Source organism: Baudoinia panamericana, assembly GCF_000338955.1.
Source record: "Baudoinia panamericana UAMH 10762 unplaced genomic scaffold BAUCOscaffold_5, whole genome shotgun sequence".
NCBI classification, from domain to species: Eukaryota; Fungi; Ascomycota; class Dothideomycetes; order Mycosphaerellales; family Teratosphaeriaceae; genus Baudoinia; species Baudoinia panamericana.
This window is the reverse complement of record NW_006911261.1, coordinates 400918-418923: the sequence shown is the minus strand read 5'-3', so window position 1 is coordinate 418923 and position 18006 is coordinate 400918. Positions and strand designations below refer to the sequence as shown.

Here is an 18006-nt window from a genome sequence, read left to right as displayed (position 1 = left end):
GACCGCGGATTGACTTATTGTCGACATGGTGGCTGCGCTAAATTGTTATGATAGAGTGCACGGTTGTAAAGGACTCTGCCACCGCATACTTGTCCCGCGTTGTACACGCCCGTTCAGTAGCTCTTCGCCTTAACGCCGTTTGCCATGCATGGTACATCTTCACCCATTGCTTTCTTCCTTCGCTACCTCCACACGCCGCACTCAATCACCCTCGCGCGCAGTCTGCGGATGCTGCTCAATGGTGCGACTCCCCGTGGTGCTCATCGCCGTGTCCGTGTGCTGGTGACATAAAGAGGGTTTCGTAGACCATGTAACCGGCAAAGGCCACTGTCGCGATGCCGAGGCCAGGGAAGGCACCTCTTAGCCGGCTCCACCGTGTAAAGGGACCTGTGTATCGCCATGCCTCGCTAGTGCAGCTGTCAGTAACTGTGCGTGGTCGACCTCTTGCGCGGTTGGTCTGCCTTACTGCCTTGCCCATGGGTCGTTCGCGGGTTGGCCAGCTGCTGCTGCGAACTTGGCTGTGTCGAAGCCGGTGAGATTAGGCCTTCGGGATGACATGATGTCCTGTGGTGGAAGAGGTCAGCGTGCTGGTAGATTGCAAGTTCCATCCGAGTACTCACTTGTGATGCGATCAATGGCGCAAAGTAAGGTAGCTGTATATGCCGAGCTCCCAATGGTTAGCGAGGGAGTGAGTGGTCTTGGCGGGTCCCTCGGCGTACCTTCCATTAGCGAGCGTTTCCTCCCACTTGACTTGAGCTGCACATTCGCAACTCGAGCCTTTCGCCAAACATACACTCGAATCGCACCCTGCTACATATCCTCCTGTCGGCTTCGAGAACCCTGGACGACTCACTCAGAATAATACGCAATTACACTACGACACTGACTGCCGATGCATGGGCACTCCACCAGCTGCACGTTCATAGGACAAGATTGACCCTCGCCAGACGGTAACTGTGGTAGCTTCACTTGCACCCTGCAGCCTGCCACCGTCGAGTAGTGTCCTCAACACGAGACGAGAGTCGCGCGAACTCACAGTCACCACTCACTTATTGTACGACCGCCTACCGCTGGCCGGATCAGCGACGGCGCCCTTCCAGCCGACATGGCCCCCGGAGGGCGGCATATGCCGCACATGTCCAACCCTTTCCAGCAGCTAAATCAGCATCATGCGATACCACAGACTGCGCATTATCAATCACAATCGACACACATACCCAACACGTTCAACTCACAGCAAAGCTTCGGATCGAATGCGCTGAATGGAGGCATCTCCGCCTTCCAGCCCGCTTCCGCGTACGGAGGCAGCGCATTCAGCACAGGCGCAGCAGGCGCGACCTTCAACGGCGGCATGCTCAGCGGGCAAGGCCAGGGACTCGCCTCCGTGGCTGCTCAGCAAGGCTTCGCACGTGGCGCAGCCATGCAAGAGCACACTCACCAGGCGGAAGCAGCCGCGAGCATGGGCTTGAGAGGCGGAGCGCCTGGCAGAATACGCGAAGTATGGAAGCAGAACCTCGAGCAAGAGTTTGCTGTCCTGCGCCAATTGGTCTTGAAATACCCTTACGTCTCCATGGATGCCGAGTTTCCAGGTATCGTAGCGCGACCAATTGGTAATTTCGCTGGCAGTAAGGCTGAGTATCACTACCAAACGCTCCGGTGCAATGTGGATATCCTCAAGCCCATTCAGGTCGGCATCACGTTGTGGAATGCCGACGGCGAGCTACCACCCCAACAATCTGATCATGCGCTGCTGAACGAGCTTGGCCGATCGAAGCCTGCTTTCCAGCCCAACATCATGTTCCTGCCATGCACGTGGGTCTTCAATTTCCAGTTCGACCTTAACGAAGACATGTACGCCGAGTCTTCGATTGAGCTCCTACGCAATGCTGGTGTAGACTTCCAGCGGCATCAAGACCATGGCATCCAGCCTGAAGCTTTCGGTAGCCTACTCACAACCAGCGGTCTGGCCTTTACCGAAGACGTCAACTGGCTTAGTTTCCATAGTGGATATGACTTTGGCTACCTCATCAAATTGCTATCAAACGACGCGCTTCCGGCCAAGCAGACGCAGTTCTTCGAACAAGTACGCATCTTCTTTCCGCGATTGTGGGACATCAAGTTCCTCCTCCGACACGCGCAGCGCTTACGCTCACAAGGCCGACTTGGAGTCGAGGGCTCTCGCGTGATTGAGAATCTTGGCCAGAAATCCGGCCTGCAGGACATCGCGGATGAGCTTGGCTGTCAGCGCGTCGGTGCTCCACACACGAGCGGCAGCGATGCTTGGTTGACGGGTCAGGTCTTCTGGGCAATGAAGAATCGCATCTTCAGCGGCCACCTAGACGAGGATCTGGCGGATCAGATCTACGGGTTGCACGGCGTCGGCGCGCCGGCGTCACAACAGTACCGTGATGAATTCTTTGCCGCTCAAGGTACGCCACAGCAGCAACCAAATGGACTGGGTGGCGGTATGAGCGCTCTGCAGGGTGGTGCGCAAGGGTATACGCCGAATAACCCGTCCACGCCGACAACTTCGCATGCCGGCCTTAATTCGCAGACGCCAGGCCCGGGTAACCTTGGCCACTATGGGGCGCATGGAATCACTCAAGGTCCGTTTGGCACGACGTACAATTATGGCTATGGAAGTGCTGGTGGAGGCAAGTAGATTCTGCCGCCAGAGCAACAACCGAACGGACTCGGTGCGGGCATGAGCCATGCGCAATGCTATGGGCCGAACGGTCCGTCGACCCCGACAATACTATATGCCGGTCTCACTATGCAGATGGTACGGCATCATGTTGATCACACCTTTGCGTACGAGCTAGGTCAGGACTTGTCCAGTGGCAGAGCCGGGCAGCCTTTCACTTTACGTCCATCTCCTGTCGCGCCTCCATGTGCGCCAAATTACCCGTCTCTACTTCCGCCAAATTTTGGGCCTCCGCCTCTGTCAGCTTCGCCGCCTCTGCGTCATCAACTGCACCCGCCGTCGCCCTTCATACATGGGCACCCTCGGCCGGCAGCATGGCGATCTTAGAGGGTGGTGTAAAGTGGTACCAAACTTGCATCGGGAGGGAATTTGTACCGTTAGATTGGGGGCGTTACTGCCTTTGCTCTTGGCTTAGCGTGGTGTTACGGCTGGATTGTGTGGGGCAGTTCGTGCTGTATAACTACATACAGTGTATGATATTGTTGATGCCACCGTCTCACGCTTTGGCCGTGCTCACTTCTGCCGAAACTGGGAGCAGGCAAAAATCGAAAACAAATCGTGCAAGGATAATAAGGTAGCAAAAGCAGAGCTGCGTCGACCGAGACTCGAACTCGGTCCTCGAGCAGAAATGCGATGGGAAGCTCGAATTCTACCCTTAAACTATCGACGCAATAGTTGCAATATCACGATTCTGTCGTCTGCGACAAATATATACGTATATCTTTGCTTCCGACGAAACGCCGAATCCCAGCGCTCCTCGGCCGATGACGCGGCTTTCGGAGATCCTATCCTTCGACATGCTACCTCACTGGAGAACGATATGCACTAGGTAATCAATGGGCGCATTATGCAGACGGTCGATCACGGTGATATTCTTTACATTTATGATCAAGTCTATTGGCCGCTACTTTTGTACAGAGTCGTGCTGACTCTCAGTATCCGCATGCCGACCGCCTTACGAAACTCGCACCTCCACTGGCTTCAAAAGCGCCAGCTTTGAATGGCGGAACCGCACATCATGGCGCCAGACGTGACTTCAAATGTAAGGCCACGCTCTCCGGAAGCATCACTTGGGAGCGACCGTAAACGCAGGCGGAAAGTCCTATCCTGCTATGACTGCCGCCGCAGAAAGCTGCAATGCGATCGAGCAATGCCAGCTTGTTCACGCTGCACCAAAGCCGGCCAAGCGGCAAATTGCTTGTACTTGGATGAACCCATCGAAGGCTCGGCCGAGCTGACGAACCGAGGGCCTTTTGACGGCCATATCAGTAGACCGATCCAACCAGGCGGACCCGTTGGCGACACTCTCGCAAGATTAGAGTATCAGGACCGCCGTATCAAGCAACTAGAAACCGCGTTAGCGCAAGCCAGTAACTCGTCTGCAATCGATCCTACGTTACGGGTTCGTAGTATGAAGCTGCCGCTCACACCAGAGTCTTTCATGCCGACCGCGGAGCCCAATGGTGCTACGATCAATGATCGTGAGACTATGCTTCTGCGCGGCACGTCTTTCAAGACTCGGTTCCATGGCTCAACGCATCCGGCCTCTCTGATTGCGCATATTCCAGAATTCAAGGTCTTCACAAGAGAAACGTTCGACAAGCATCCTACGCTGCATAGAATCAGACAGGATATGCAGGCGCTAGAAGATCGGACCGACAATGCTGGATCGACGTCACGGCCCACCAGCGGTGATGACCTGAAAGCACTCTTGCCGGAGAAGGCTGAGGCTGATGAACTTATTAAACTCTATCTTGACAGTTATGGTACGATCTACCACATCGTGCATATGCCATCTTTTCGAAAGGAGTATGACGACCTATGGGAGGACAGGGCAGCAGCGCGACCTCACTTTGTTGCCGTCGTTCTATTGATGATGGGCGCAACGCAATGTTTGACAACCACTCAACCATGGCTGTACTTTGCCAATAGCTCCGCGGCCAGAGAAAAAGCCGTTACATACATCCAAGCCTGCGATGACTGGCTACAGGCGCAGAGTCAGAAGCATGTGACTGCTGCCGACTTCCAAATCCGCTTCTTGCTGGCTTTGGGACGCGTTGTGAGTGCTCGCAAGTACAAGCGGGCCTGGACAGACGCCGGCACGTTGCTGCGCTTCTGCATGGCTGCAGGTTTGCACCGCAACCCTGAGCTCATCCGGAAAGAGACTTCAGCGCTTGACAAAGAACTGCGACGGCGGATATGGGCGGCTGTTGTCGAGCTGGAACTACAGGCCTCGTTCGGACGTGGCATGGTCTGCGCACCGTGGCCGATGCAAGCTGACTGTCCACCACCTAGCAATATATCCGACGACGACATTGATCAGCCCAGTGAGCGGCTACCCAATCCTCTCCGGATTCAGGAGTTCACCATGTCCTCATACCTTGCGTTGGTGAACGAATCGGTGCTGCTCAGGCACAGCATCAACACGATGCTAAATAACATCCGACAGACGCTGACGTTCGATGATGCGAAACGCTTCACCGAAGAGATCCAAGCATACCTCCAAGCTATCCCACAATGGACCGATCCTCGCTCAGAGACAGCACGGGCACTCTTGACGATCAACCTGCGCCAATATTTGCTAGCGCTGCATGACCGTCAGATCCGCCAAGCAGACACCATGCTTGAACGTAGTTTCTCGCGCATGATACTCGTAGATACTGCCACGCGCATTATGAAAACGCACAAGTCGCTTATCGACAAGGGCAACCACGCGCTAGAGATCATGTGCCGCGACCACTTACGAGCGGCTCTATCGATCTGCTACGTTGCCACCACCATCGACCTACAGGCCGAAAGCGGCATTGGCTCCTTTATCGAGCAGCACGCAGACAGAGTGATGGAAGACGCCATCTCCATGCTTACGGACAAGACGATCCGTTTCGGTCGTGAGCAGCGACAACTTTGGATCGCATTGGCGGCGCACGGCTTATGGAAAGCAAAGAAAGACCCTTCGCGACGTGCGGAGTACATGCAGGAAGCCGTCGACAAAATCACGCGTCCGTACTACAAGATTATGGCGTGTCAGGAAGAGGGGCTGAGCGCACTGCAAGGCACGTCGGTGGAGAAAGCGGTGCAGCGAGCGGTGGATGAGACGTCAAATGCTATGATGGAGTATCCACCGCTTGTGCCACCGACGAGATCTGGCGAAGAACAACCCGCGCCGCAGGACGCGCCTCTGATAGACATTGACCTGGATGAAATCGAAGCTTGGACGTTCGATAGCTGGCCGTTCAACCCTACGGAGATGCAGCAGGCGTTTGCTGAGCCGAGCACTTACTACCCTCCAGTGAGCTGAGAACGACCTTTGGTCCCGGCTGATTTCACTGTTATGACATGAGAAGAGTCGTGCTGTGCATGCCCTTTGTCCTGACACGCCGGCACACCGGGTCTGCTTGCTGCCGCTAAGGTGGATGGTGATGGTGACGACGCTGTTGAGCGGAGTCTATATTGTGCGCTTGCCAATCCTCACGTGTCGCTAGTTGGGGGAAGATGACTTGCGCGTCAGAAGAGCCGCCAGGCATCATTTCGCGTCAGAGCAAGTGCAAGGTTCCGATGTGACTGTGTTCGAGGTGCAGCCTTCGCTTGTCGACTGGGTTGTCGCTTCGCTGAAGCGGTTGACCTTGGCAGCCAGGGCGATGTAGAGATGCGTTGACAGTCATCACAGCACTGGCAGTCATCAAGCATTTGCTCCTTGTCGAGCTCGCCTTCAGCCTGCATTGCGAGCAGTCGCAGAGTATGAACGTCCAAGAACAAGGTCGACATGGTGAGTGCTTTGTGGCAGGAGATGGTGATCTGCTCGCTTCGTAACTTATGTGAGCTTGATGAATCGATGCTAGCAACCTGTGATACCCAGAGACCTATTCGCCGTCCTTATATTGAGGCATCACGAGTGGTCCGCGGACTTCACGGACAATCCGGGCGCGGCGTTAAGCAAGCCATGTCCGACTGAGCTCAACTTCGTACGAATGCCTGCACGGAGAAGGCACGCTGTACTATCCCGTCTCCCTTCTAAACGAGGCGCCGAATGGATCGGACTTAACGACAACAACAAAAGAGGTCTGTACTGCAGGGTATCAACATATCTACATCTCAATCGACTGCCGGTGCGGGGGCAGGAGCGGGCGCCGCCGCACCTACGGCTTTCTGCTCCTTCTTCTTCGGCGCAAACGGGTTATTACCACCCATGAGCATGCTGCTCATCATGTCAAACATAGGATTACTCTGAGATGGTATCTTGATGCCGAAGTACATCTCGCCTATTTGCGCAAGCGGCTCTTCCCATGCGGCCTCCTTCAGGTGGGATGCATAGTGCGACTTGAGCTGCTTGAATAAGTCAGACGTCCCTCTCTGCACCGCGAGCAGGAGAAGACCGAGGAAGTTGAGAAGAGGTAAGCTCGGGTAGATGCGGATATCGGAGCTGGGTGAGGATATGCTTTGGACGCCTAGGCCGGGATGTAAGGTCGACAATTTGCTTGTGAAGAGTAGCAATGACTTGTTGGCGGCGCGGGTGTTGCCGACTAGAAGGTAGGGTATCACAGCTCGTGCGGCGTAGCTCGGTGCGGTGGAGGGCTCATCGGAAGCGTACCATTCGTACTCCATGTCCGCCATGATCTGCGCTGAGTCCGAGGTGCCCAACGCCAAGTGTCGTTCTGCATCGTAGACCTCACCCTCTTCTGCGAACAGCGAGCCGATAACGTGGTGCAGCTCTGGGTCACCGGCCGGGAACTCGCCATATTTGCTTGACCACTCAATGATGCCGCTCACGAACTTCTTCTTGCCCGGTTCGTTGGGTGGGAAAGCCCGTAGTAGTCCTAGAATTCGTGCCTTGTTCGTCACGTCGGGTTTCAGTTCGGCTTTCTGGTAGACTTCGACAAGGTAGTTACACAGGTCTGCCCCGGAGCCGCCTTGTCCGGCTTTCAGCAGTAAGGCGGCGCCATTCGAGAGCAGATCGATCGCCGACTCCCAATCATTAGACTTGACATTTCGGTTGGCGATCGTCCGCAGCTGTTGGTGTGCCTCGTAGTACTCTCCCTCTTCGATCCTGCAAGTAATCAGTGTCCGTTTGCTGGTGGGAAGGGAGGGTTGATATACTTGGCCTTTTGCCGCGCGAGCACCTTCTGGATCTTCGCCGACATGTTGTCTGCTTGTGTCGGCTCAATCGACGTTAAGCTGCGCAAGTAGTGAGGGTACGGCGTTCTTGTAAGATGGTGTGTTTGGAAGCCTTCAGAAGCAGGCCAGCGCACAAGCCCCCGCAGCGTCATCGCAAAGGTTCATGTCGACGCTTCCAACTTTGACAGTCCCTACGCTTGAGAAACAATAGCTCACCGGAAATACTACTACCGCATGCCTGTACATACATCAAGCGTATTAGGATGGGAGAACCACGCTGCAGATCTCCAACTGCATCAAGGTCATGTCATACCTTACAATTGCTAACGCTACTATAAGCACATCTTTAGAAGCCTGTTTCATCTCTGATGGATGCCCGTTTGATGGACGCGACCTTCTCTCGAAACCAACCCAGCGATGCGCGGAGACTGTATGATGACCGCGCCATCCGCTACGACAACAGCTGGCACCCTCGCTTCGCTAGGCATATGGTCGAGCTTGCTAGAATACACTCTGGCGAACGCGTCCTAGACCTCGCATGTGGCACGGGACTAGTCACGTACCCTGCAGCTAATGCAGTCGGTCCAACAGGTAGTGTTGTGGCCGTCGACATCAGCACCGGCATGCTTGCCCAGGCGAAAGCGAAGCAAGCCGACCACAAGCATGAGAACGTACAGTTGCTTCAGCACTCCGTAACTGATCTTCAGTCTCTACTGCAACTGCAAGGCGAGACGTTCGACGTCATTACTTGTGTCTCGGCTCTGGTTCTGCTTGAGCGGCCTTACGAAGCCGTCAAGCAGTGGGCAACCTTTTTGACGCGGGGAGGCAGAATGATTGTGGATGTCACTCATCCGGAAAGCCAGATCTCGCTGATAACCTTCGAACGGGTAGGCCGTAAACTCGGAAGACCTGTGCCGTTTTATCGCGTACCTTTCCAGTCACCGGACGATGCTCGAAGGCTTCTGGAGGATGGAGCAGGCTTGCGCAACGTTGTGGTCCACTCCGTATCCCAAATGGACATAGAAGGTCGTGACGACCTTCAAGCGTACCTCAGCGACATACAGCATCCACGTATTGAGCAGGCCTTCACTATCGGCGACGCTGATCGATTGTTCGACAAGCATATCACTGATTGGGCAGCTCAGTCACTCGCCAACGACGACATCAAGCAGAAGGCTCGAGCAGTCTTCCGAGAAGAGTGGGTAAAGTTGGCCGATGCGAGTGGTCAAATACGTGAAGTCGATGAAGTCTTTGTCGCCATTGGATGGAAACAGTGAGCAAATCGCACATTGGCGATGCCGTTATGCCGCCGTGTGACTTACCGCAGTCATGCTGCGACTCTGGCGTACGGCTCGAGCAAGCCTCGAGCCGAGCGTTGGCTACATTTGATATAGTCCGGCCTAGAGTGCCAGGGTGCACAGCACGGAGATCATGCACGAGAACATCGCATGGTCGGGTAATTCACCATTCGTCACGAGAATTTCAATAAGCGCAGTGTTAGGAGAGCATGCGATCACGGTTGTGAATGGCACCCGCTCTCGAGGACATCTACTAAAGAGAACTCATCCGATTCGTTCTCGCTACCATCTGTCATCAGCGCACGGATACCGTTCCTGCTTCGGGACTTGCCGCCCGCACGATCTCAGCCCCGTTTAGCTCGTGCTCCTGCACGCCCATCTATTCCGAGCCCATCTATAGGTATCCCACGAAGCTACAGATGCTAGCACGAGGCCACCCGAGCTGAACGATAGGTGGAAGTGTTGGTTCGCTAAACATGGTATATGATCATCAGTTGGACGCTTGGTGAGGGGAATCAGCTGTTTCGTTTTCCTTCCTTCTGTCTTTCCGCTTCTCTCCTCTGTACGAGTTCGGCTTAATTCTGTATTAATTCCTTCCAATCGAATTCGATGTCGAAGATGGACGCGAAACAACCGCAACCTGACCACTCCGGCTTGCAAGCGATCGAAACGAACGATGCGCCGGAGGTGGTGCAATCGACCAGTTTACGAGGTCCCCTGGAGCGACGCTCGTCTATGCACAGTCCGGAAGCATTCACGCCGTACGGTCAAAATCGGAAGCAACCGCAAGGCTACTTCCACGAAACGGAGACTCCACAGCCTGGACAGGACGTGCGTGCCTACTATGCGCCACCTCCTGGATATGAGGGCAATGAGAAGCACGCGGCAGAGCCTGAGCAGCCGAGAGAGCGACGTATTTGGGGGATGAAACGAAACGTCTTCTTCATTGTCCTAGCGATAGTGATCCTCGTCGTCATTGCAGCAGTCGTGGGTGGCGTTTGCGGTGGCATCTTAGGTGTCATCAACACCAAGTATGCATTCCGTGTGACCGCAGCTCTATGTCGTTGTTGACAGCTGGATAGATCATCTTCGAGCAATTCGAGCCCAACATCGACTGGAAGCGGATCAAGCGGGTCGAACTCTTCGTTGCCTCTTAGCCCGCCTATTAACGCAGCCAACAATAGCGGCTTCGCATTGATGGTACCTGCAAGCTCTTCGGATTCGCTGCCAGCCCTGTTCTCCTACTATCAACGAACAGATGGTGCTCTGATCGAACTTTCCTACAATAGCACGAACATGCAGATTGTGTCCAACGACACAGTCGTGGCAGGCTCAAGCGCGGCAAGCGGCTCGCCACTTGCTGTCACGTCATGGGTTAGCAATAGCCACACTACCGTAATAAGCCAATCTCAAAAGGATACCGTGAAGTAGAGCTGACGTATGTTCCAGCGCCAACTCTTCTACATCGACGGCAACGGGAATGTCATGACGACCAACACCACTGGCTCGAATCCTTGGTCGGTACCATACAACGTCCTGACCGGCGACTCAGCGGATCCTGACACTATCGCATTGACTGTGTGCTCCGGCACTGCTGCACAGAATACAGGTCTAGACGGTATTCGCGTCTACTATGGCTCCGGATCCTGTCCCGGAACTACATCATCCGAGTGCATTCGCGAAGTCGGCATGGACTTCTTCGAGTCTTCTCAGCCGGTTTGGCACATGTGGGGCATATTCCCTGGCAGCGATGTGAAGAGCGGCGTGTCGTGCACCTTATCGAACAATGTGAATCACCTCTACTTCCGCAACACATCAACGAGTACCCCAGTCCTGCAGCAGTGGCAGTGGAGTTATGTGGATCAGTACGTTAACCACAATGCTGCATGGAGACCGAGTAAGTACGTTACTACCGCTGCCTCAACGCCTGCTAACTCTTCATAGTCGCACAGGGTTCGAGCAACATGACCGCCGGCTCGGACATTGCGGCATCGAGCGATGGTACCACCGACTCGATCTTCTACCAGTCAACCGACGAGCATCTGGAGCGGGCACTCTACTACGGCTCAAACATTTCGAACACTGTGGAGCTCGGTACCGCTGCGCAGGGCACAAAGCTGACGGCTGCTTACGCTAACAGCAGTGCCATGGTCATCTACCAGATGAGTTCCAACGGTTCCGTCTACTATGACATGGTAACCAGAGGCGGACAGGAAGCCGGCGCAAAGATGATTGCATGATCGATCGCTGTTCGCAAGGAGTCTGCATGCTTTGAGCGAGGAGTCTGGCGTGGCTGGGTCATGCTATGAGGCAGCTGTCTATATCGTATAGGCATATCAGATAACACATAGGTACCACAAAGTGAGTGGTCCCTTAGGCTTGGAGACAGATTTTGGCACTGTCTCGTCTGATTAATTACTAACGCTCCCTCTGCCCCTCGAAGCAAAGACTTCCACGAACGAACGACGTGCGATAACACCAGCCACCAAGAATGACATGTCAGACACTACTTGTGGACCCCACCAGGTATGTGGCGGACCAGAGGGTTGGTCGTTCCGGAAGGGATGCGCCCCAAGTGGGAAGCGGCGCCGACCCTTTTGGGGTCACCGCAGGTATCCACTCACCAATCGACGACATGTTGACAAGCATTTACAGTATCTTCGTAATATGTGCGGTCGGCTCTCACCAATGCGGTAAATCAGCTCGCCGACAGCGCACTTGTTGACGGAAAAAGTACGATTCTATCAGGATAATGGTAGCAGATATAGAGAAGAAGGCCATCATGCCATCACCTCTCCATCACCTCTCATTCCGGTGTTTGTCATCGGGACCGCGCGAATAATTGGAAAACCCTCAAGAGGCTGGTGGTGTAATGCGATTGATCCTATAATAGACAGAGCGCGCATATAAGTGCCAAACGTTCCTTCTTTGCAAGCAAGCGAGCAAACTCGTCTGAGGCGGCAACAACAGCAAAACGACACAATGACCAAATCCTACCATTTCTGCAACCATCATATGGACAAGCAGTACAGTAAGCTTTCGCAGCACGATACACCGCGCAAAGCCAGCGCTGTCAGTACCAACTCTGCCTCCTCCATGGGAAGCACCAATCCGTCGACGCCCGCTTCGCGCAAGTCAAGCATCTCCGGCATCCAGACACGCTCTGATGGCTGCCCATTCAGCCCTGGTATCGTCTTCGAGCGAAGTGCTTCCGTCTCGCCTCGTAGCGATGACGACTTGATCTTCGTTGCCGTGAGAGTGGCGAGCAAGTTCCAGCAGGAGGTCAAGGATGGGCGCGATGAGTTGCCAAGCAGGCAAGACCACCGACAAACGTCGGCCTCAAACGATACGCTAATGTTGCACCCAGGCCGCCAAAGCGTTCCCTGTTCAAACGCTGGGCCACGCGTTTCGCCAGCGTCCAGGACGACTGCGAATACAAAGCGATCAAGATTCCGCGACATGTTTACAAGCAACATTTTGCCCGCGATGCTGAGAGGAACTACGTGGGCACTGAGCCGGAGCGCGATTGGACTGAGGAGGACCTCATGCGCGAGTTCGGGTTCTACCAGGATGTGCCATTGGGAGCTATGCATTGTTGAGCATTGAGCTCTCGTACGCGGAACACCGGAGGGTGTTTTCGCAGGGTGTGCTCTTTAACGAGCTATGACAACTATGATTCAGTAACGCCGCGTTGATTGCATGTGATCTAATTGACCTCCTGCTGGGCCGCTCTATGAGCGAAGGTATCGTAACGGGGCGCTCACCGTGGTAAGTCTTATCCTCGAAGAGCATCTGTCCATTGCACATTTCCTTAACCCATCATGAATTGCGGTTAGACCGATGTGAGTGAGTAGCTTGTGCAACACTGTGCCATCATGTACAAGCAAACGTTGAGCAGCGTTGACGCCAGCTCTTGCCCACCGAGGACGCCTCGCTTGCTGATATGTAAATCCAGAAAATCGCAACCATCCAATATCACCTACTGAGTCTTCCCAAGACTCTGCAGGTTGACTAACTCGAAGTACCTGCCCTTCCGCTTGAGCAACTCCGAGTGCGTGCCTTGTTCCACTACCTTCCCAGAATCGATCACATAGATCAGGTCGGCCTTTTGGATCGTGGATAGTCTGTGAGCGACCGCAATAGTGGTGCGACCCTTGGCCGCGGCGTCCAGGGCAGCTTGGACTACCTTCTCACTCTCCGAGTCCAATGCGCTGGTGGCTTCGTCGAGTAGAAGGATCTTTGGGTCGCGAAGGAGGGCGCGGGCGATGGCGATACGCTGTGGATTGTGTTATTACTGATTAGAAGTAACGATGGGTAGACAGTGGAGACGTACCTGTTTCTGCCCGCCACTCAACATACTGCCCTTGCTCCCGACCACGGTGTTGAACGCCTCCGGCAACGAAAGTATAAAGTCGTAGATGTTGGCATCTTTGCAAGCCTGCACAATCGCCTCCTCCGGCACATCCTCTGGGGCCGTATCCGCTCCGAGCAAGATGTTCTCGCGAATGGTGCCCTGGTACAATGTCGGCTCCTGCGAAACGAGCGCCAGATAGCTACGGTAGCTGTTGATGTTCAAACTACTGATCTCCTTGCCGTCTACGTAGATGCCACCAACGAGCGGGTCATAGAAGCGCTCCAGCATCGCGATAGTGGTGCTCTTGCCGCACCCTGAAGCTCCGACAAGAGCGATGTACTGACCAGGCTTCACAGTGAGGTTCAGCCCCCGCAAGACCGGCTGCTCGGTTCGCGTAGGATAGCGGAAGTGCACGTCTCGGAACTCGATGTGGCCTTCCATGCCCTGCAGCACCTCACCGTCTTGGCTCCAACTGTCAATCTCCGGCGTCCGGTCGAACAGCGTTTTGAGCTCTATAGCTGCATGCTTCGCTTTACCCATATCTGGTGCAAAGCTGAAGATTGTACCCGCGCTCTGGCTGCCAAAGATGACGGCGGAAAAGCACAAGAAAAACTGGAACAAGCTGTACTGACCGCTGCCGATAAGGGTACCACCGTACCAAAAGCCAAGCGCAATGGCCAGAAACATGAAAGACTGCGACGCTGCATACAGCGCCGAAGACTGCAGTACGGAGATGAGCGACTTGCGACCTTGGTCCACCAGCTGGTTGTGATAGTGCGCCCAGACATCGTTCTCACGCGTTAGGGACGCGACAGTGCGGATGGCAGAGGTAGCTTCACAGGCGTAAGAAGCGGACTTCTCATAGGCCTTCTTTGCGCGTTCTTGGAAACGAGCTAGCATCCAGAAGCGGAAGAAGCCGCAGGCCAAGACGACGGGGACGCTAGCGATACAAACCAGCGCCAGTTTCCAGCCGACAGCGAGGGAGATGACGAAGCAGACGATGAGTGTGGTAAGGACTTGAAGGATAGTGCCAAGCGTAACGCCAGACATGCCCGCCAGATGTGTCGTTTCGGTAGACAAGAACGAAGTGAGGGCACCAGCCGTATTCTCTTCACGGTCAAAGAATTGGATGTCCTGCCGGAGCATGGTACGGAAGGAGCGGTCGCGCGTGCGATGCACGAGCCGTTCGGAACAGTAGGCGAATGCTATGCCCTGAAGGAGGAAGAAGATGAGTTGCACCATGGCCAGCATGAAGTACATCCAGCTCCAGAAGTTGATCTGTGATCGCAGTCTCGCATACTCGGACGGAGGCAGTGCGAGGGCGGAAATGGCCTTGGCGAAGAAGACAGACTGGACAGGATTGCCAGCTCCGTTGATGATTGAAGAGAACAGACCTAGTAACATGTAGTGCCACTCCTGCTTGTTGAACGACGCCACAAGCATGATAAGCTGCCAGAGACTGTACTTTGTTTTCTTCTGCTGGTTCTTGCCCGCGAGGACTTTGCTGGAGGCGCTTTGCCCAGTCTTGGTTCGGCCAAGCTCAAGATCGTCGGGATCGACATAGTCTAGCTCGCCCTTTTCCGTGGCGGGCGTTTTGAGGTCGCCGCGAACTTGTGCGTCTCGTTCGTCAAGGATAGGAATGTCATCCTCCCTCTTCGCTTCAGTCTGCTGGGCTATGCGTTGAGCTTCGACGAGGTTATAGTAGGCTGCTTTCTTCCCAAGAAGCTCGTCATGCGTTCCTTGCTCGACAATGCGACCGTGGGACATCACGACGATGTTGTCAGCATGCTTGATAGTGCTGAGGCGGTGGGCAATCACGATGGTTGTTCTTCCTTCGGCCGCCCTGTCAAGCGCCGCTTGCACAACGCCTTCCGACTTGGTATCCAGTGCGGACGTTGCTTCGTCCAATAGAAGGATCTTCGGGTCGCTCACAATGGCTCGTGCAATGGCAATGCGCTGTTTCTGGCCACCTGATAGTAAGAATCCGCGCTCGCCCACATTCGTGTCGTAACCCTCCGGCAACTGCGTAATGAAGTCATGCGCGTTGGCCATCCGCGCCGCACTCTCCACCAACTCCTTCGTCTTGTCGCCTGGCAAGCCCTCATATTGAGTTCCGATCAGTCCATGGCGAATGTTGCCTGCGATTGACGTTGCAAACAACGTGGGTTCTTGCGACACTAAGCTGATATACTGTCTCAGCCATCGAAGGTTGAGGTCTTGTACATTGTGTCCGTCTAACAGAACTTCGCCACCGACAGGGTCATAGAACCGTTCAACCAAACCCACGATTGTAGACTTGCCAGAGCCGGAAGCACCAACAAGCGCGGTCGTTTTGCCGGCATGAACGAGGAGATTGACGTCCTCCATCACGACGACTTCCGGTCTACTAGGGTAGATATGTCGCACGTTGCGAAGCTCGATCGTTCCTTCCACGTGATCCAGCTTCGTTCCCTCATCGGACTGCGGGTCAAGCGGAGACTTGCGGTCAATGGTAGCGTAGATCTTATTCGCAGCCGCCACGGCGGTGGTGAAGGCCTGGATGTTTGGAGCAATGTTGCCAAGGGAGAAGGCGCCGATCATGATAGACAGCAGAATGGTAAGCACATCAGACAGCGTCATCTCGCCCTGCACAAGGTACCGGCTGCCTTGCCAGAAGGACAGTGCATAGGTTAGGTAAACGTAGCACATCAAGAAGCCGATCATTGAGCCCAATACGCCCTTCATAACGAAACCGGCCTTTTCTGCCTTGAAAAGGTGGACATCGTACTCTTTGGCGAGCTTGTCTTGTGTCCCGAACGCGGTGGCATTGCGGACGGAGCTGATAACCTCTTCGGCAACAGTGCCGCCCTCAGCATAGGCGGCAAGAGACTGCTTGTTGTACTTGACGATCGTTTGGCCAAGGCCACCCATTGTCACGAAGATTGCCACAATCGTGGATGTCAAGATCAGGGTGAGCTTCCAGTACTTGATATAACCAATAACATATGCTGTAATGAACGTGGCGACAGCCGTAAGCGTCAAGCCGACCTTCTCAGAGATACCATCTTGTACGAGATTAGTGTCCGCTGTGATACGCGTAGTAATCTCGCCAGCACCAAGCTTGTCGAAGTATCCAATATTCTGCCGCAGAATGCTAGCCAGGTAATGCTCTCGAATCTTGGCCGAGATATGCTCGCCAACGTAGATAAAACCAGCAGTTGCGGCGTAGATGGTTACAAACTCTCCAATAGCGAGATAAACAAAGTATAACGTTAGATGGTCAACAGTACGCGAGAACGCGGCACCATTTGCACTCCCGTTAAAGAAGCCTTGGAAAGTCCCGGCGAGAGAACCAAAGATAATAGTCATGAGAGGCATTGCAGCGCCTCCGGCAATAGCACAAATGGCGCTTACGGCCATGATGAGGAAATCGTTCCGGGTGGCGTACCGATATAGACTGAAGTATGTGAGCTTCACGGGTGGTATATCGAGCTGTTTGCGTATAATGGCTGCCTCGTGCTCTGGTAAATGTGCTAACGGGTCGTCTTCCTCCTTGTCCTTGTCGCCCTTGCCTTTGGGGACGGTAGAGTCTAACCGATGCAAAGGCGGTGCTGGCTCCTCCGGTAATTGCATGGGGAACGGCGTCTGGCCGAGCATGGTCTTCTCCATGTCCCCATGGTCGATCTCGTCTCTTGACATATCATTGTTGCTGGAGTTTGATGACGATATCTGCTTCTCCGACTCGAGTGCGTGCGCCATGGTGGGCAATCGATGAGCGCCTGCACTCTGCAAGTAGGAAGCGCAGACTGCGTAGCTTATACACTGCTCTTCAACCCTGAGAGTGTGACTCAGATCCTAAACTGTTGCCTTCCTCTTCCAAGCATCACCCCACTGCAAGTAACGATGTGCTGATGCGGGTGCCAACGCGTTTTGAACTGCCAAGAGGCTAATTGATGACGAACACAACGAAAATCAACACGATGTGACAAGCAGAGACGTAAGAGAGAACGGCGACGACTTGCCGGCCTTGGAGAGCAGTGCGCATACAGCAAGCGGCCATCTTAGGCCGTATATGCACGGAAAGTCGTGTAGCCGAGAGGTCTCTTCTATGACCCGCATCCTCCGCGTCGCATCCTCCGACTCGGTTGCATGCAATCGGCCTTGCCACCGTGGCCGGTCGCCTGAAAATTGACAGCGGTGATGGGGCAATACATTGCACTACTCCGACATGGTTTGTCAGGCCAACTCCGTCCGTGGGCGAGATTAGGGCCGTTAGGTGTGGCCTCCACTCAAAGGACGCAACAGCCAACCGGAATAGATGTGAAAGACACCGCGCATAAAGTTGACGAAGCTTCGGCAAGACGCGGTGCCAAGTACCGAACGCCTCTGCGACCAGGATCACGGACTCCGACTACCAATACCTCATTGACACCCTCCTTAGCTCCGTAGGATGCTGCCCCCTAGCCATCGAAGCAAGCCCTCTTCCGCACATGTGTGGATCAAGACCTACTCTGTGGAATCAAGGAAGGCATACGGCAAATGTGGGTGAAGCTCCCGTC

At 54.5% G+C, this 18006-nt stretch overlaps 10 protein-coding genes and 1 non-coding gene across 11 annotated transcripts; 7 read left to right on the top strand and 4 right to left on the bottom strand.

Annotated features, from left to right (window-relative positions):
• Positions 1-110: 110 nt before the first annotated feature.
• BAUCODRAFT_32837 (uncharacterized protein) lies at positions 111-639 on the bottom strand. Its single transcript, XM_007676997.1, has 3 exons — positions 621-639; positions 467-564; positions 111-407 (listed from the first exon to the last, which is right to left on the bottom strand). Exons 2-3 carry the CDS (start codon positions 556-558, stop codon positions 236-238), a joined length of 264 nt encoding a protein of 87 aa, XP_007675187.1. The 5' UTR covers positions 559-564; positions 621-639; the 3' UTR covers positions 111-235.
• Positions 640-652: 13 nt separating this feature from the next.
• BAUCODRAFT_438044 (uncharacterized protein) lies at positions 653-984 on the top strand. Its single transcript, XM_007677458.1, has one exon. It carries the CDS (start codon positions 674-676, stop codon positions 860-862), a length of 189 nt encoding a protein of 62 aa, XP_007675648.1. The 5' UTR covers positions 653-673; the 3' UTR covers positions 863-984.
• A 151-nt stretch (positions 985-1135) lies between these two features.
• Positions 1136-2662, top strand: BAUCODRAFT_67865 (uncharacterized protein; the record flags this gene model as incomplete). The annotated part of the gene is made up of 1 exon (XM_007677199.1): positions 1136-2662. The coding sequence occupies one exon, from the start codon at positions 1136-1138 to the stop codon at positions 2660-2662; it is 1527 nt and encodes a 508-aa protein (XP_007675389.1).
• Positions 2663-2775: 113 nt separating this feature from the next.
• Positions 2776-3407, top strand: BAUCODRAFT_437996 (uncharacterized protein). The gene has a single exon (XM_007677457.1). The coding sequence runs from the start codon at positions 2890-2892 to the stop codon at positions 3280-3282; it is 393 nt and encodes a 130-aa protein (XP_007675647.1). The 5' UTR covers positions 2776-2889; the 3' UTR covers positions 3283-3407.
• BAUCODRAFT_t17 lies at positions 3295-3374 on the bottom strand. Its single transcript has one exon. It is a non-coding gene; the product is annotated as a tRNA-Gly (tRNA).
• A 315-nt stretch (positions 3408-3722) lies between the features above and the next one.
• On the top strand, positions 3723-6002 carry BAUCODRAFT_23474 (uncharacterized protein; the record flags this gene model as incomplete). The annotated part of the gene is made up of 1 exon (XM_007676928.1): positions 3723-6002. The coding sequence occupies one exon, from the start codon at positions 3723-3725 to the stop codon at positions 6000-6002; it is 2280 nt and encodes a 759-aa protein (XP_007675118.1).
• Positions 6003-6796: 794 nt separating this feature from the next.
• BAUCODRAFT_147254 (uncharacterized protein) lies at positions 6797-7842 on the bottom strand (the record flags this gene model as incomplete). Its single annotated transcript, XM_007677456.1, has 2 exons — positions 6797-7748; positions 7799-7842. The coding sequence occupies 2 exons, from the start codon at positions 7840-7842 to the stop codon at positions 6797-6799; spliced, it is 996 nt and encodes a 331-aa protein (XP_007675646.1).
• A 239-nt stretch (positions 7843-8081) lies between these two features.
• On the top strand, positions 8082-9311 carry BAUCODRAFT_32834 (uncharacterized protein). The gene has a single exon (XM_007676996.1). It carries the CDS (start codon positions 8185-8187, stop codon positions 9091-9093), a length of 909 nt encoding a protein of 302 aa, XP_007675186.1. The 5' UTR covers positions 8082-8184; the 3' UTR covers positions 9094-9311.
• A 421-nt stretch (positions 9312-9732) lies between these two features.
• Positions 9733-11354, top strand: BAUCODRAFT_147252 (uncharacterized protein; the record flags this gene model as incomplete). Its single annotated transcript, XM_007677455.1, has 4 exons — positions 9733-10145; positions 10197-10509; positions 10564-11011; positions 11059-11354. The coding sequence occupies 4 exons, from the start codon at positions 9733-9735 to the stop codon at positions 11352-11354; spliced, it is 1470 nt and encodes a 489-aa protein (XP_007675645.1).
• Positions 11355-12210: 856 nt separating this feature from the next.
• BAUCODRAFT_68131 (uncharacterized protein) lies at positions 12211-12713 on the top strand (the record flags this gene model as incomplete). Its single annotated transcript, XM_007677215.1, has 2 exons — positions 12211-12446; positions 12482-12713. The coding sequence occupies 2 exons, from the start codon at positions 12211-12213 to the stop codon at positions 12711-12713; spliced, it is 468 nt and encodes a 155-aa protein (XP_007675405.1).
• Positions 12714-13093: 380 nt separating this feature from the next.
• Positions 13094-17080, bottom strand: BAUCODRAFT_69121 (uncharacterized protein; the record flags this gene model as incomplete). Its single annotated transcript, XM_007677299.1, has 2 exons — positions 13094-13390; positions 13448-17080. The coding sequence occupies 2 exons, from the start codon at positions 17078-17080 to the stop codon at positions 13094-13096; spliced, it is 3930 nt and encodes a 1309-aa protein (XP_007675489.1).
• Between the last annotated feature and the right edge of the window lie 926 nt (positions 17081-18006).